This window comes from Epinephelus moara, chromosome 22 (genome assembly GCF_006386435.1).
Source record: "Epinephelus moara isolate mb chromosome 22, YSFRI_EMoa_1.0, whole genome shotgun sequence".
NCBI lineage: Eukaryota > Metazoa > Chordata > Actinopteri > Perciformes > Serranidae > Epinephelus > Epinephelus moara.
In genome coordinates, this window is record NC_065527.1 from 41,761,357 (window position 1) to 41,778,677 (window position 17,321).

At 39.5% G+C, this 17,321-nt stretch overlaps 3 protein-coding genes across 4 annotated transcripts; 2 read left to right on the plus strand and 1 right to left on the minus strand.

Annotated features, from left to right (window-relative positions):
* Positions 1–91: 91 nt before the first annotated feature.
* On the plus strand, positions 92–5,946 carry LOC126383646 (serine/arginine-rich splicing factor 10-like). Its single transcript, XM_050034225.1, has 6 exons — positions 92–246; positions 1,558–1,662; positions 2,603–2,706; positions 3,715–3,886; positions 3,979–4,029; positions 4,295–5,946. The coding sequence occupies exons 1-6, from the start codon at positions 92–94 to the stop codon at positions 4,521–4,523; spliced, it is 816 nt and encodes a 271-aa protein (XP_049890182.1). The 3' UTR covers positions 4,524–5,946.
* LOC126383645 (gap junction alpha-9 protein-like) lies at positions 109–14,169 on the plus strand. Of its 2 annotated transcripts, XM_050034222.1 has the most exons (3): positions 109–246; positions 1,829–2,127; positions 11,525–14,169. In XM_050034222.1, exon 3 carries the CDS (start codon positions 11,542–11,544, stop codon positions 13,039–13,041), a length of 1,500 nt encoding a protein of 499 aa, XP_049890179.1. In that variant the 5' UTR covers positions 109–246; positions 1,829–2,127; positions 11,525–11,541; the 3' UTR covers positions 13,042–14,169. The 2 variants fall into 2 exon arrangements, with proteins under 2 accessions (XP_049890179.1, XP_049890181.1); XM_050034224.1 differs by lacking the exons at positions 109–246; positions 1,829–2,127 and adding an exon at positions 9,352–9,435.
* A 280-nt stretch (positions 14,170–14,449) lies between these two features.
* On the minus strand, positions 14,450–16,385 carry mycbp (MYC binding protein). Its single transcript, XM_050034226.1, has 5 exons — positions 16,214–16,385; positions 15,917–15,989; positions 15,735–15,783; positions 14,683–14,812; positions 14,450–14,591 (listed from the first exon to the last, which is right to left on the minus strand). Exons 1-5 carry the CDS (start codon positions 16,226–16,228, stop codon positions 14,550–14,552), a joined length of 309 nt encoding a protein of 102 aa, XP_049890183.1. The 5' UTR covers positions 16,229–16,385; the 3' UTR covers positions 14,450–14,549.
* Between the last annotated feature and the right edge of the window lie 936 nt (positions 16,386–17,321).

The following is a 17,321-nucleotide window of genomic DNA, read 5'->3' on the forward strand; positions in this document are numbered from 1 at the left end:
TGATGAGCTCAAACGACAGGGGGCGCTGTGGGTATTAATGACCCGATTTTTTGTTTGGGAGGAAGAACCAGAACGCGCCTTGTGAGTGCGCATGCGCTACAAATATTTGCGCTGCAGAGCAGGTTTTTCTTCCTCACCCCCCCACAAAAAAACATTTCATCTGCTGGTTGAGTGTAAGTTTATGGCCAGATACATGAGGCCCCCAAACACGTCTTTGTTCGTCAGAAACATCTCCGATGAATCCAGGTGAGTACACATACAGACGCGATTAGATCATCCACTGACGCTAACTAACTCACATTGGCGGTAGCTTACTGTTAGCTAACTTAGCAGCTAGCTAATGTTAGCCTGCTCGTCGGAGCCTCGACTTAACGTTACCTTAAACTAATGTACAGGGGCGCTTTACGTTGTTAGTATTTACTAGCTGCATCGTAGTGCACCCATATAGTTAAAATAAGACAGCGTCTGAAATATGAACGTGCATTTGTCAAGACTGAATTTCTTGCTTGCACCTCTTTGTTTGCTTTGCGTGTCTGCGCATTCGCCGTGTTTATAAATAAGCTAACGTGGCTACGTTGGCTAACTCAAAGACAAGAATTCAGTAAATAGTTGGGTGATTTGCCGGTAAAACACGTTTAATGTATTATTATTATGAACTGTTGCTTGTTAAGTTATCCAGATAGGCTTCTAACGTTATACATTGCGTATAGCGTAGCCATGGGTAACATTAGCTAACGGGAAAATAACCGTAATTTACATGTCCATGTTGTGTGGCATTAATAAAAGCATATCAGCACTTAGTCACATAAACTAAAACTAAACTGAAAAGGATTTAAACAGAGTTAACTAATATCAGTGGATGGATTAATGTTACTACAATGTCCTAATTAAAATGTACTGTTAAACTAACGTTGAGGAACTACATATATATATTTTTGAATAAAACTTTGGCCGACTACAGTTTCTTTTCCATTATCTGGATATTATTAGTTATTGCCCAATGTTGATTTGATTGAGTGTGTTTATGAGTTTTTGAAAAAGCATGTTGGTGATTATCATAATCAGTGTTTTTCCTCTTCATCATGGTAACATATTGACCCATGCGCTTAAGCGCTAATTAGTTTTTATTAGCACAAAAATTGTATATTGCATATCTAACCTGAATGGAGCAACATCTGCATCTGCTTATGTGAGTTTTAGACCTGTTAGTGGGATTTTCATTGAATTGCATGTTGAACACAACAGTGTACATACAGCATCTTAAAGGGTCAGTTCACTGCAAAACATAATAGAATTGTTGCAGAACCAAATAAAACCACTAGAATGAAAGTTGTTCTTGAGCTTTTCTGTGCTGGTAGCAAGCAACAGACCTAATGCAAATAACACAGAGCCTGTGTGGTCTGATTGCCAGAAATAAGGTAATAAAAAGTCTTATTTTTTTGGGGTGAACTGTCCCTTTAGCCCTCTCACTGCTGCTCTCAGCTGTTACTGGTTAATGATGTAGGTAGAATTGCCTGTGATGGTCAGTTGAGTCATACTTGTATTTACGGTGTTCAGGCCTGAGGATTTGCGGCGTGAGTTTGGCCGCTATGGGCCGATAGTAGATGTCTACATCCCACTTGACTTCTATACACGCCAATCAAGAGGATTTGCATACATTCAATATCCTTTCCCAATGAGTGTTTACTGTGTTCGTGCTCCTGCTAACAAAACATTTTAACATTTTATTTCTTTTCAGCCGAGAAGATATGCTTTTTGTGACATTTTTTTTCTTGCACTTAATTTGATTGAATATCTAACACACATCATTTCTCTGTTATTGCTTCAGAAAATGTAAATGCATCCAGTTGTGGAACCGGCCACAAAGAGTAACAAAGACCCGTGTAGAGTAGCTGTAAAGACAAGTCACACAGACCTTCAGGATCAGAGGGAGGGAAAAGGTTGAAAAGAGAAAGTAAAGCATGAAGAGGAAAAGGGAACGGAAACGAGGCTTGGATATGGCGGCAAAGAATTGGGAAAAGAAAAGAGGTTTAAGAGGAAAAGGCAAGCAGGAAACCCAAGTCTCTGTGGGAGTCGATTAAAGAGTGTAAAGATCAAGATGAAGTTCAAAGTCAAGCATGGGCAAAGGTAACAAGTCTGAATTATTTTGTATCCTCCCAAGACAAATCCACAAATTTGACATGGCAACAAAATCAGCTTTCCCTGTGATATCAATGACATTTTTTTTAGTTTTAATCAAAGCAATTTAATCAGCTATTTAATGTATTTGATTTGTTTATATATTTGTAGTTCTGATCCCTCAGACAGTTATTTGATGTGTTTGAAAAACTTGCTTCATCTTTTATCTCTACAAAAATCCAATGAGTATGTAGTATGTTTGTTGTTTTCTTTCACTTGCTATAACATATCAAGTAACATTTAATTTCTGCATGTTAAACTGTTATGTCTTGGGCCACACAAATGAAAGAAAATGTTTGAAGTTCATCCCTCTTGCCATAAATGTAAAATGAATTTCTGAGAGTAAATTTAAGAAAAACATTTATTTGAATTTGTATGGCCTTACAAAAATCAGAGCAAACAAAAACCCTTAACCACTCAGCATGTTTGAAGATGTGCGTGATGCAGAGGATGCTCTTCACAGCCTGGACAGGAAGTGGGTTTGCGGTCGGCAAATTGAAATCCAGTTTGCCCAGGGTGACCGAAAGAGTAAGTGTTTAAGTCTTTTTGTTTTTGCAGCCAAATACTGTTGAGTCTGTCAGCAAGTGTTTTTGTGTTAAACTTCTTTTTATTTCATTGTCACTGCCACTTTTGAATTATATGGTAGTAGATAAATATTTATTGTATGATCCCCTGCATTCATCAGGTTTCTCACTAAGACCTGAATTGTAGGTATGAGTAAGAAATTAACTACTGGCAGCACTGAAGTAGCTAAAATTAGAACGTGTATGACAACACAGGTGGTCAGGTCAAGCTGAGGAATGGAGGGTGTTGGCAAGTGAAGTGAAGTGAGTGAAATGAGCAGTAATATTAAATTTAACAGCAAAGGTCTGTAATAGGACAAAATCTGACATGACTGATAGGGACGTGGCCAGAACCTTACCCAGTTTTGTTTGTCAGCTTATGACATAATTAAAGGTTCCATTCAATTGAGGTGTTCTTAGTTCCACACACTCTGAAGCTGATGATGGAAATAGCCAAGGAGTGAAGTCTCTCACTTCTTGCCATCTCCCCTGAGACTTGCATATGCGCAGTATGAATTGGGCACTTGCCAGAAGACAGCAGTGGATAGAGGTAAAGTTTATGAGCTGAAAGCAAGCAAGTATTTTACTTTATCCTGGAAACAGGAGATAAGTTGGGTGGCGTAAAAAGGATGTGGGTGAATCTCTCCAAGTTTGAGAGCAAGGCAGATAAAACGGTAATTTGTCGTAACAATTTACTTCAGTTTTTGTTGTTATTTGAGAATCACTAATACACAGTTTGTATAGGGTCAAGTAAAAATTGTCTTTGGTGAAGTAGATTTCTGACCCACTTGCACGACTGGCCAGGTGAAAAAAAAAAAAATGAATGTTGAACCCTGGAGGTGCACCCTTCATATACCCAGTGGGACTTATAAAGTACAGAAAGTGTTACTCCTGGGAAAAAAATTCTGTCTGTTTTCCACTCAGGGTACAAACTCTGTAGCTCATCGCTGCTTTTTTTGCCCATATACATCAGCACCAAATCAGATGAAGTCAAAGGAAAGGCGTTCTCCAGGCAGATCCTCTCGATATGATGACTATGATCGAGACAGCCGGCGCAGACGTTCGCGCAGCCGCAGCTACGAGCGATACAGATCACGCAGTCCTTCTTATGATCGGCATCGCAGGCGATCTGATAGCCCTAGAGAGTGAGTTTTTCCTTTTGTGATGGAATTCATTTGCTTACTCCTCACAGTTGTTACACTGTAAAGGAAAATGACCTTTTCATGTTTGTCCTCAGCTCTGGGCGGATGTATGGAAGAGGAAGAAGCAGGAGTCGTGAGGGTGACAGGTACGACTTGTCTTTGACTGTTGAGAGGTTGTAGTTTGCATCTATCGCTCTCTTTCTGTTATTGTCACAGTACAGTCTCTATTACTGTACAAGTACATGTAGAGAATGATTTATTATAGGATATATTGTAGCAGTAAAATTGTTAGCAGTTAAGTGTCGTGGGGAACTAAATTGTCTTAACATTTGACATACAGGAAGGTTGTGTGTAGTTCCCAGAAGTTAAGATGATCACAGATGTGTCTAAATGGTTTCATTGTGTCTTCAGATACAGGCAGAGGCCCCGGAGAGAGTCTCGAGGGAGATCGCGCTCACGATCCAAATCCGCATCTCCACGAGAGAGTGTCAACCCAGCGTCGACCTCCCATTACACTGAAGAAGAAGTGCGACGTACACACTCCCCATCCCGCTCCAGGTCCAGGTCCGCATCAAGATCACGCTCTCGTTCGCGTTCTCGGTCCCGATCCTGGGCTGGGCGCAAGTCAGGAGGACGCTAGAAGAGTACCTGCTCCCCGCTCCTATCCGTCATTATGTCAGATGCACCAGAGTTGGTTCATTTGTTAAGAAATGTTTGTTTTGACATGAATGTAACGTCCACTGAACCATTTGTAGAAAGCTTGTTTTTGCGGCTCCATTTTAAGAACAATGCTCGTCCTTTGCTCGGTTTTATAAAACTGTATTGGTGAGATTCCCTGATAGAAATATGAAACAGCGGTTTCTGTGTTCAGTGGTAGTCGGCCAGGAATAATTGTCTTTTTTATATGCGGTTACTGATGATTTTGTTTTCTAAACCCTATGCACCCATTTTTGCAAAAAAAACAAAAAAAAAAACAACATTCAGTATTTTAAAATGAATCCAGTCTGTTGCCGAACTGAACCAGTGTTTCTGTGTATTTTATCACATTATCATTACCCAGCTCCTCCAGGATTTTGCAGAAGGTATTTTGGACTGTTGGGGGCTGAAATGCCTGATTTCACAGGAGCTCACAATCCCACAGCAGTGGTTTCACGATAAATGGGGAGAGAGAGAGAGAGAAAGTGGGGCAAGGAGGGGCTGAGCAAATCAGTATGCTCGAACAGCTCAAGAATAAATTGAGAATTTACCTTTGCTAAACAGTCAAATTTACAGTTAGATTGTGGTGATTGGACAAAATTGCAAGGTCGTGCAGAATTGAAGGTGATTGGCTGAATTTGTGTTAATTTTTGTGATAGCAACATTCTGGAGGGGTTGGATATGACTCTTATTACTTTACTGTTGATTTTTCTCATATTTTTCTTGTTTTTATTCCCTTCTTTCAGCCACAGGTGTTCATTTATTTTACCTTATCAAAATGAATATTGTGGAACTTGTTTGGAATAATCTGTCACAGTAAATGTTAAGATAATCAATAACCTGTATTGTCAAAGTAGCAGACTGAAATGAAACGTGCATTACCCACTAACAATAACACAACAGAAAAAAACAGAACAAAATCAGACTTGACATTCAGGTTTTATGTTAATACAAGTTATTTTCATGCAAAGAGGCTGCCTGGAAGAAAAACATTAAAAATCATGAGGATATCGTGTGTTGGATCATCAGTAGTTATCAAGTGTGTGAGTATTGAGGCTAAAATACACAGAAACGCAGTTTTAGTCCTTGAAAGTGTTAAAATATTGCCCAGTGACTTAAACCACAAACTGTTTAAAATGTACATTAATCTGTTTTAATTTTATGGTGTTTTCTGTAAGATTAGACCTCCTTTCAGAAGGTATTTTATTTTTGGAACGTTTTGGTTGTGATGGGTGTTAATTCGACTGTCCTGGTGGTTTTTCAGGAAGAATCTTTGTCACTGCATGTTTTACTCTCCTAATCTTATATCTTTAGTAGGAATAAACTGTTATTTTGAGTAATAAATGGATAACATTCAGCATAAGGAAGCAATGTGTGACTTAATTTTGTCTGAACTCCGAAGAAACCGAACCTTATTTTTGGGGAATTTAAGGAGACGAACTTGAGGAAATATCAGAAGTTATTCAGAGTGTGTCCCCTCCTCTCCAGCAGCCTGGAATCACAGTCTGCAGTCATCTGCATGGAAAACAAACTAGTCCAGCCATGAACATTGATTTCCTTTTAATGGATCAGTAGCTGGGAGGAACAACTTAAATTAGATTCACCATGAAGAAGCAACCATGTATGAAATCGGACGTGCCCCATTGATCCCTTTATTGAAAAGAACATTGATTAAACAAGTACAAAAGCAGAATGGAGGCTTGATGTGAGTTTATCAAAAATAACTGGTGTGAGCTGAAGCACAGGGTTGGTTTCAAATACAGAATAGACTGAACCAAGGGAATACTGGTTAACACTTCATGATAACCATCATTAATGAATGGTAAATTGATAGTTAAAAAAACTTTGATATTTACTGTTGGCAAACAATGAAATGATAATGTTTATTTATTAGTAGTAATGCTATAATGTATGGCATTGTAACAGTTTGCTGTTGCACATATAACATTTTATATACTATATGAAGTATTTGTAAATGGTTAATAATCACACCGTGACCTCAAGCATGAAGTGGTTTTGCAACTGAGTGTGAAGCGGTTGGGATGAGAGTCCCCACCTCCAAACCTGAGACCATAGTGCTCTGCCGGAAATCTGTTAATTGCCCCCTCTGGGCTGGAAGAGAGTTTCTAGCCAAAACTAGCGAGTTCAAGTATCTCAGGGTCTTGTTCACGAGTAAGGGTAGAATGGAGCGTGAGATGGATCAACGGTTTGGTGCAGCTTCTGCAGTGAAGCAGGCGCTGTGCCTGACTGGGCAATGACTGAAAGAATGAGATTGCGTATACAAGCAGCTGAAACAAGTCTCCTCCGTGGGGTGGGTGGGCTCAGACTTAGAGATAGGTTAAGGAACTTGGACATTGGAGGGAGCTCGGAGTAAAGCCGCTGCTCCTTCGCATTGAAAGGGGTCAGTTGAGTTGGTTTGGGCATCTGATCAGGATGCCTCCTGGGCGCCTCCTGTTAGAAATGTCCCTGGCCTGTCCCACTGGGAGGGGCCCCTGGGGCAGACCCAGAAAACACACTGGAGGGACTACATATCTCATCTAGCCTGGGAACCCGATGGGGTCCCCCAGGAGGAGCTGGAAAGCATTGCTGGGGAGAGGGATGTCTGGGGTGCTATGCTCAGCCTGCTGACCTGGCCCGGATAAGCAGGTGAACATGGATAGATTAATGGGGGAAAATGACATTGAGGGCATAAAAATAACCTTTTTATTGAAAGTTAATGTAACATGACAATAACTTGGGTAGTGGCTGAGAACAGCAGGATGACTTCAGTAAACATTAACAAAAAGAGACACAAAGAAAGTGCAGCTCATGCTGGTGTATCGATAATGTGGAAAATGAGCATTGCTTTACAATGTGAAAGGAAAATAAGCATCCTTATGTTTGCCCTTAATGCAGGTACGAGCCATAATTCTATTTTTTTTCTCAAAAAGACAACCTTAGAAACATCAATGTTTTTATCAGACATTTAGTTTCTCTCATTCCCTCTTTTGGATGAGACTGATATCTATTTTTTGTGTGTATCTGGAACCTTTCGTTTCTATGTAAACTGGAAGAAGAGTGAAAGAAAGCACAGCTAGTATTAGTGTATCAATACTGCAAACAAAGAGCATTGTGACCATTTCAAATATTCAGAATTGATATCTATTAATAAATCGATATTTTTGACAAGCATCTCGGATGTGAGGATTTACTGCTTTTTCTCTAAAATGAAATTGTACATTAGATATCTTCGAGTGTTGGACTATTGGCAAAAGAAAAAAGGTACCTTGTAATTTTGAATGGCATTTAAATGCCAATTATTTTCTTAATTGATTAATAATTTTGTCTTTAATTGTCTTTAAAATGTCAGAAAATTGATGACAAAGACCTGTCCCATTTTCTGAAAGCCCAAGCTGACATCTTCAGACTCGTTTATTTGTCAGATAAACTGTCTGAAGAAAGGTATTTGCACATCCAGCTGTCTCAGATGCAGGTGTGTTGGAAAATATCACTTGATTTGGGAATCTCAAAAGACTCATTTATAATACACAGCATAAGAATATACAATGTTGATGATTTATGAAAGCTGATAGGCTGATGTGTTCATGTATAAGATCAACATTTTTGTTAAATAGTCTTGTTAATAGCCTTAACCGTGTAAGAAGGTTGAGTTTTCTAGGTTTTTCCTATGTTTTTCTTGTTCCCTTGTTCTGTCATATGTGTGATATGTGACATATAGTGGCCAGGCTGTTGTCCACTATTGAGAAACACATCCACAGATCCACACATCATTATTTCCCTCACACCTGTGCACACCTGTAAAAATGGGTGGGGCAGTTTCTATTTAAGCTCAATGTTGAAAGTAATGGTGATGAACACTCTTGACGAAGGTCCTGGAGGATCGAAACATTAGTGTTATTTATAAATTGTGAAGCTGAGCAAGAGCAGTGTGCGGGATTTTCTGTTCAAAGACTCATCAGATAAACTGTAAAATTCAAAAAGACTCTGTTTACTATCACACAAGACAAGTCTTTACAGTCGACCAGCTGGAACCACTGAATGTTTTACATGCTTGTGAGAAGCAAAAAGTACTGAAATGATTTATCTAATATCAAAATAGTTGGAGATTTGTATTTTATTGACAGATTTATCAATTAATCGATTCAGTTCCAGCAGCAAAAACCAACACCATTCAACACTGGTTCTAACAGAGCAATGAACCAGACGTTAGGTCAAACTACACTGCTCATTTGTTTGTTGTGGCTCTTATGCAACATCTTCCTGTTTTGTATGAGTGTGGGATTTATAGCATTTTAATCTTTCAGTGTCAGGTTTCACATTAAATCAGGATATCAGGATTGTCTTCAGAAGCAGTGTATCGTCTGGTTTATAATCTACCTTGGTGGCACTTTCTGATGCCAGATTTCCATTAAACCCAGTGCACCACTTCTGTCCTGTCTACATTTAGAGGCTAAAACAAGTTCAGGGTCCTTTGGGTCCAACCAGAAACAGGCGACAAACCCACACTGCTCGCTGCACATTCTGCAACACATTTCACCCCTAATGACTCGCAGGAACTGGGGGTCAGGCCACTCATACTGCTGCAAGGTAAATGGCAACAGAGCATCGCAACAGTATTGATTGTTTTGTCTTTCACAGGCTATAAACTTGTGAACAGCAACAGCCAGCAGGGATCATTTGTTTTTGTCCAGTTTTCAACAGCAGTGGAGACTGAAATCTCTTTCAGTGTGAACATTTTGACTTTTTAAAAAAAGGATAAAGAAGATTAAAGATGTGCCTGTAGGAGTGTGTTCAACAGCATCGGCAGCATTATTGCAAAAGGCCTTTATTGTTACATTTCATATCCAAGATGAAAGGTAAGTTAAGTCATCTCAAAATAAATATTTGACCTTTTTGATTAAGTTGTATAATTTTGCTACATAACTACAGCAAAATTAATATATCAGCTTTACAGTGTAATTTTTTCTTCTCCTTTGTTGTAGAAAAACACGCAATGTATAACATCATTATTAAAATGATTGATTTTTATTTGATTGACATATTTTATATTTGTAATGATCTTCAATTTTATCAATAAATCTTAAATTGTTTTATTAGAATGCTGCTGGATGTTGTCAAATATTTCATTTAACACTGACTGATATGAGCACATTATAATACCCTAATTTAACTACCTAACTATTTAATACTATCAGATTAGTACATTTTATTTACTGTCTAATGGGTTACGTTTCTGTTGTTACTGGGTAGACTGGTTGTGTAATTGAAAACCCAGTTCTCAGCAGTGGTGGAAGAAGTATTTGGAGCTTGTACTTAAGTAAAACTACCACAATGTACAGACACACTGTTACGAGTTCATGTTTTGCATCCAAAGTCTGACATAAAAAGTACATAAGTATTATCAGATAAAATGTACTAAAAGTAGCAAAAGTAAAAATTCTCTCTGTGCAGTATAGCCTACTCAACTTGTGGCTCACGGACCATATTCTAATTCACAGTGAAAATAAACTAATTCACACTAGGAATTTTTTGTACTTTTAATGTAAATAAGGTGCCAAAACAGGACTAAGGAGGATTAATGTTATTTTTTTAATTAACTAGGCCTTGATCTCCTGTCATTTTACAAATGTGGCTCCCAGGTAAAACAAGTTGGGTGTCTCAGATGTAAGTTTATTTTATTGTTGTCATTGACTTAATATACTGTTGGGTAGTTTGGTCTTCAAAATCGCGTAGGAAAGAAGCAAGCACTCTAAAAAATAAATCCCCTCGAAAGGTGCACGGCCAAAAACAGCGAAAAAGTTCAGTTCACTGAAGAAGATTTTCTGTCGAAACATCTGTGTTTCTGGTACTGCCACCCAAGTTGGTTTATTAAATTTACCAAAAGGACATTTGTGAGTGCTGGCATTTTTCCCTTTTTCGTAGTTTGGTCTTCAGCAATGTATCATTTTAAAAACTAGTTTTAAAATCTTAATCTGAAAAGAAGCTGGTAACCCCTGCTGTTAAAAATGTAGTACTGTAGTAAAAAATACTGTATTTCCCGCTGAAATGTAGAAGCATAAATTCTCAACGTGCAAATGGCTGAAAACTGCACTTACGTTAGTGTTGTAGTACTTGTCATGTCAGACTCGACCACAGTTTTACTTGGTCTTGTCTTGGTCTGAGACAAATAGGACATGAGATTTTACTTCAAGACCAGTCAAGACCACAGCTATGGGGATATCACTGAGTTGCCTGTGCAAAGAAAGAAGTGTTGAATAGTCAAGTTGATTTCAACTCCTTAGTGATTTGTGTACTAATAGAAAACAAAGGAAATTTCCCATGCATTAAAATTGACCTCTGCAATGCCTTTTGATTTTTTTTTTATCAAAACATTTCTTATGGTACACATACACACATGCTGTATACATTATTTATATTCATAATATTAAAATTGATGTGTTTTTTGTTGTTGTTGCTGTTACCATAATTCAACTCTGTCATCATCCTCAAAATGTCAGTGCTTTGACAATTCTTTCACAAGGGCGTAGGTTTGGATTTTCCTGCATCCATTTATGGTGTTTTTTTTTTTTTAATTTTGTCATTATGAAAGTCCTCTGGTACTTTCATGTTTTTAATGGGAGACAAATTAACCTGATCTAAACATTGAGGGCACCGTTGCCCTGCGTCCCCTCTGATATCTACATGTACACGTTCCTACTTTCAACAGACTTGCCCGCTACGTTGCAAACTACCGCCACTTGGTGCCTGTCATAACACCATCAGAGCTGCCTCTGTGATCCAGGGATCTATTTCACAATTGTAGTTGTAATTCATTTGTTAAGCCCATCAGTGTTCTTATCAGATTTTTAAAACTCCCAAATATCAATATCAGTATTGGCAGCAAAAATCATGTATCTGTCGGCTGTATTAACAATCATAACCTTTTTGTTCCCTCATGTGTTACAGCTCTGCTAATGTAAAACATGGGAGACTGGAACTTCCTCGGGGGGATCTTGGAGGAGGTGCATATCCACTCCACCATGGTCGGCAAGATCTGGCTGACCATCCTCTTCATATTTCGGATGTTGGTGCTCGGCGTCGCAGCTGAAGACGTGTGGAACGACGAGCAGTCAGACTTCGTCTGCAACACCGACCAGCCTGGCTGCCGCAACGTCTGCTACGACCAGGCCTTCCCCATCTCCCTCATCCGCTACTGGGTGCTGCAGGTTATCTTCGTGTCATCGCCCTCACTGGTCTACATGGGTCACGCCATCTACCAGCTGCGAGCTCTGGAGAAGGAGCGCCACTGCAAGAAGGTGGCTCTCCGTCGGGAGCTGGAGGCGGTGGATGTGGAGATGGTGGAGATACGGAGGAGGATTGAGAAGGAGATGAAGCAGCTGGAGCAGGGGAAGCTCAACAAAGCTCCACTGAGGGGCTCTCTGTTGTGCACTTATCTGGTCCACATAGTGACTCGCTCAGTAGTGGAGGTCAGCTTCATGGTGTGTCAGTACATCCTCTATGGGCACCGCCTGAACCCTCTTTTCAAGTGTGAAAGGGAGCCATGTCCAAATGTGGTGGACTGCTTCGTCTCTAGGCCCACTGAGAAAACTGTTTTCATGGTGTTCATGCAGGGGATCGCCTGCATCTCCCTCTTTCTCAGCCTTCTTGAGATCATGCACCTGGCATACAAGAGGGTTAAAAAAGGCATCCTGAGCTACTACCCACACCTGAAAGCTGATCTTGATGATTATTATGTTGACAAGTCAAAAAAGAACTCAGTTGTGCAGCAGGTTTGCATGGGCACTTCTGTGGGTCGCAAGAATACTATCCCCACAGCACCATGTGGATACACATTACTGTTGGAGAAGCAGGGCAACGGACCCACCTACCCTCTACTTAATGCCTCCTCTGCCTTTGTCCCTATAAAAGGGGACCCTGGTGCAAAGCCAGACAGCCACAAGGACAGCAAGGAAGGAGTGCCAAGCCCAACAGAGCAAACTGGCAACACAAGCAGCGAGACACGTTCCCCTCCTGTGGACAAACAGGACGAACCAGAGGACCAATCCTCCCCTCATCATGAGGACATGGAGTGTGCCAGCTCTGAGTACCCCACCCTCCCTGTGGCAAACACCTCCTCCTGCACAACACTGTCAGGCATTGTGAGGAAGTCACGGAGGGTCAGCCCACCATGGAACTGCTCCACTCTGGTAGAGGGGAATGGCTCGGACAGTGGGGACTCCTACCACGGCAACAACAGCGTGAAGCTACGCAGCAGCTGTGTTGGACCCCGAGCGAGGGTGCTCTCTAAATCAGACATTAAGAGGCCGAGCAGGTCTCAGAGTCCAGACTCTGCAGGGGAGCTGAGCTCAGTATCTCGACACAGCCGGGAGAGTAACAGCCCCACTGCCTCCTCTCCAAACCGCAGAGTGTCAGCGGCGAGCAGTGCCAGCAGCAGACGAGCTCCAACTGATCTGCAGATATAAACAGACCGTATGCTCCTAACATATAATCTCTCAATATGCATGTTTGGGTGCAAGTTATATGAACACTTTATTACTGCACTTTTCAAACATTTATAATTCTTTAAAAGAAGCACAAAAGGCCCATTGCTAAGGAGATTATGCTCTTGACATCAAAGAACAGCCTTTTTCCAATCATATTAAAATGTAAAATCTAACATCTACTTTTTAGATTTTAAAGGCCCAGTGTGTAGGATTTAGGGGGATGTATTGGCAGAAATGGAATATAATATAGCTTGTTGTCTTAAGTGTATAATCACCTAAAACTAAGAGTAGTCCTGTTTCTGTTACCTTAGAATGAGCTGTTTACATCTACATAGGGAGCTGGTCCTTGTCTATGGAGATCACCATGTTGCACCACCACGTTTCTACAGTAGCCCAGAATGGACAAAACAAACACCGGCTCTAGATAGGGCCATTTGCTTTTTCGCATTGGCCACCATAGTCAGCAGCTCCTCCATGATCACAGTGTTGGAAAAACACTGATTCTTTAACATGAAACTGCGTTATTAGTTTTTTTTTACCGGTTTAAATCACTGGGTCAATTTCCCTTGAAGAGTAAGAGACCTCTGCTGATAATTAAGCTTTTGATAAAAACCTCCTGAACATTGAGCACTGAAAGAATTCTAACCAGGAGAAGTTTCAGCTGGTTACAATCCGCAATCCTCACCAGTAAATGCCACTATATCCCCCTAAATATCACAATGGAGTGTTTTGTGTTTGTACGTTAATTAAATTCATGACTTGTGTCTGACTTGAGTTCATGTCTTGTGACACAAGTCCACACCTCTGGTCACGGAGATTCAGATGGGCATTTAATGATTTGACTGTATGCAACAGCTCTGTCTGAATGATTAGAGGGGAATGGAAAACTGAACCACAGATCTATAATGTTGTTTCAGGTCACAATATGCTGTTATACAACTGGATACTTTGAAATCATTGACACCGTCTGAATTCATTAAACCCCTGTTCCAACATGTCCGAAAGGTCTTCAGCAAGAGTATTAAACATAACAAATACCTAGTTCTGGATGTCTCTGTCACAATAGAAAATGAGTGTTAAATATCTTCGTGTTGGTGACATTAGTTTCAAGTTTTTCTTCAATGTGATGTCATTTATCAGTTTAATTTCCCTATGAATTGTTGCTTTTGTATGGCCTTTTTTACTCAGTAATGCAGTTGATATCAATTAAAATGTCCTTGAAAAAATTTAAGGCCAATCAAAAAAATGTATTTAGAAATGTATTTATTTCAGATGGGTGGCTGCGTGTGTAAGCGTATCCTTTGGTTGAAAACAGGAACAATGAGATTGCCAAAGCAAAAGTTGTTTCTTGTTATATAACAAAAGAATAACAGTGATTCTGTGTTCACTGTACATCCATTTAATAAACATTTACATATTCTTCAAAAATTGCTATTGTTTAATTTTTTCTTTTAAACTCTAGACAGCGATGACAAAAATCCTTTCTACTACGCTGCTCCCTCCTCAGGTGATGGTTCGTACTGCAGCAGCTAGAAAATGACATGAAGGCAGGTTAGAGGTCACAGTAGGAGTGGGACAGCGCTGTTTATCTGTAAATTTAGACTTTTACCAGTATCTCACCCTGTTTCTCAGTTCTTCGTTCTCCTCCATAAGCAGGTTACATTTCTGATGTAGGTCAGACAGCTCCATACGAAGAGCCTCAGCGTCTGCTGGCTCTAAAGCAGCTGCACCGAGGTGAAGCTTTATGAAACTGTGGAGGTGGTTAAGGTCAACTATGCCCTTGATATTCAGAAACATATTGTTTTAACAAAGCTTATGATAAGTAAAATTATGATTTCTGCAAAAAAAAAAAACTCCTCTTACAAGAACAAGCTTCCTGTGAATAAAACTGGGTTATGTGGAAGTGGTTTTCACACCTTAGTCTCCTATACGGAAAAAATAAAAAATCAATGAGCAATCAGTTTCCACATGACACATTTGTTCCAGATAGATACAAAACAAAAATGCAATTCTCTCACACCGGCTGCCTAAATTACAGATTTTAAACCTCTTTGTTTTCTCCCCAGCTGAGATTGCTGCCATTTCAAAAGTACAAGACATCCTTTAAAAGAGGAAATACTGTGCTTTTATGTTATCCTGCCGTTTCTTCTCATAACAATACAACAGAAGATATGTAAAGTTTAAAGCTCATAAAATTGATTGTTTTTTGTAAATATGCGCTCATTCTGAATTTGATGCGTGTGACACTTTTCAAAAAAGTTGTGACAGGAGCATGTTTACCACTGAGTAACATCGCCTTTTCTTTTAACAACACTGAGTATGTATAGTATTTGGGAACTGAGGACACTAATTGTTGAAGTTTTGGGGGTGCCTTACAGATTTGTCAACGCAAAGTTTATTGTAAACCAAACACAAAGCGTGACTCAAAGGGCTTTACAAATAATAATTTCAATTTTATCTGTAAAACTCAATATCACAAATCGTAATTAGCCTCAGAGGGCCTCACAGCACACACATCCCTCTGTCCTTGGACCTTCACAGCAGGTAAGGAAAAACTCCCCACAAATACCTAAGGAAGAGCAACTCGGGAGAGATCTCTCTTCTAGGATGGACAGACTTATCATCATCTTTGACACACCAGCACTTGTTTTTAACACTACAAATAAGGATACTCCAGTGCATTGTCAGGTTTGTCAGTCTCTTCATACAGTGACACTAAAACTGCAGAGAGAGAGACAAAATGTTGATGAAGTAGCACAGCAGGGATACTGGTGAAAAGCACATTAATGGATGTGTTTACAGTAACACCAGGCACTGGATGCACATATACAGGATAAATAAGGTCTATACCTACCTCTTGTTATAGTGTCAAGAACTCCAGATTTTTCAAGGTATCTTCTAAACTGTTCTCTTTTTGATTCCGAGGCCTGAAACACAAGACAAATATTTGACTTACACATGAGTTGGGAGCACAGGTCTGACTGGATTAATAACAATACGCCTAACTATACTGAGGTGCGTTACTAACGAAGCATCACGCACATTTCTGTGATGCTAGCTAGTTAGCACATGTATGCTGACACGGGCAACTTTAACATTTACTGGGCGAAAATAATTAATAGCTAAAGAGAGTATGTAACCTAATACTCACTCTGTAATGGGCCATGAATGCGACGATAGCTGTACAATTTACAAGTGCCTAAAGATTAGTGGCAGGTGAATAAACATGGAATTCTTAGTTGCTATATGTTTGCTTCAGTCCACACAGAGGAGGTGGATCCGTTGCCATGACAACACCACAGCTTCTTCTTCTTCTTCTTCTTCCACCACTACTTCTTCTTCTTCTTCTTCTTCATCTTCTTGGCACTTTATGACGGTTAGCAAACAACTTTATATTGCTTTACCGCCACCAACTGGTATAGAGTATGGATAGGGATTCTATCTTAAATGTACTAACTGATAACAAGAAGAAAAAAAATATGAAAATGTATACAAATAGATAAATAAAACTACATTCTCTCAATCGGAATTTTCTCCTAAGATATTGTAACAATGCTTGATAACATCTCTCAAATGAACTTCTCTGTAAAATATCTCTTGAATCAAACCTAAATGTTTTCTTTGAGCTTTAATATAAGTTCCCTTCTCTCTACCTCATATTTTTCACAGTAACGTAGAACATGTTCTGTTCTACTTGATTTTGGTCTTCATTTGTGTTTACTGAAAGGAAGGGGTTTGTCAATATGATGAATTCCTGTTGCCTCCGTTGCACACTTGTCAGCCATTTCATTTCCACTAACATTGTGTTTCGTCCCAGCATCTGAATTCTGAATAGTGTTTGCTGTATTTCCAGTAAAATATCCTGTCTGTTTTCTGAATGATTGGATTTCATACTGATTATTGATGAACTGGAGTCAGAGCATATTATTGCTTATCTTTCATCAATTTCACTTTATTCTTCATGTCTCATTTAAAATTTTGCAAAAAAAATCAACCGCTTGCACTAACTTACCAGGATGACCAAAAAAACAAGGTGTTTTTAACTCCAGGATTTTGTTTTCAATTTTTAACCTTCAAACATCAAAGGGTATGTTTTACAAATCTAACAACTAATTCATAGTGGAGGGAGGGTCATGCATTTCCCCTTTGTCACTCAGGGAGATTAAGGGAAAAATACTGCAGCTTCAGGGGGGGTAAAAAAACAAAACAAAAAACAACGTCCCACTCCAGCAACTCCCCTCCTCTGATAAGTAAAGAAC

What these genes read in the sequence shown, in the direction of transcription:
- LOC126383646 (XM_050034225.1), top strand. Translation starts at nt 92, where the DNA reads ATGCGCTACAAATATTTGCGCTGCAGAGCAGGTTTTTCTTCCTCACCC. An exon ending in AACATCTCCGATGAATCCAG is followed by an intron (nt 247 to 1,557) that starts GTGAGTACACAT and finishes TACGGTGTTCAG; the next exon opens with GCCTGAGGATTTGCGGCGTG. An exon ending in AGGAGTCGTGAGGGTGACAG is followed by an intron (nt 4,030 to 4,294) that starts GTACGACTTGTC and finishes TTGTGTCTTCAG; the next exon opens with ATACAGGCAGAGGCCCCGGA.
- LOC126383645 (XM_050034222.1), top strand. Translation starts at nt 11,542, where the DNA reads ATGGGAGACTGGAACTTCCTCGGGGGGATCTTGGAGGAGGTGCATATC.
- mycbp (XM_050034226.1), bottom strand. An exon ending in AAACCTGACAATGCACTGGA is followed by an intron (nt 14,813 to 15,734) that starts GTATCCTTATTT and finishes CCACCTCCACAG; the next exon opens with TTTCATAAAGCTTCACCTCG. An exon ending in ACGAAGAACTGAGAAACAGG is followed by an intron (nt 14,592 to 14,682) that starts GTGAGATACTGG and finishes GTCATTTTCTAG; the next exon opens with CTGCTGCAGTACGAACCATC.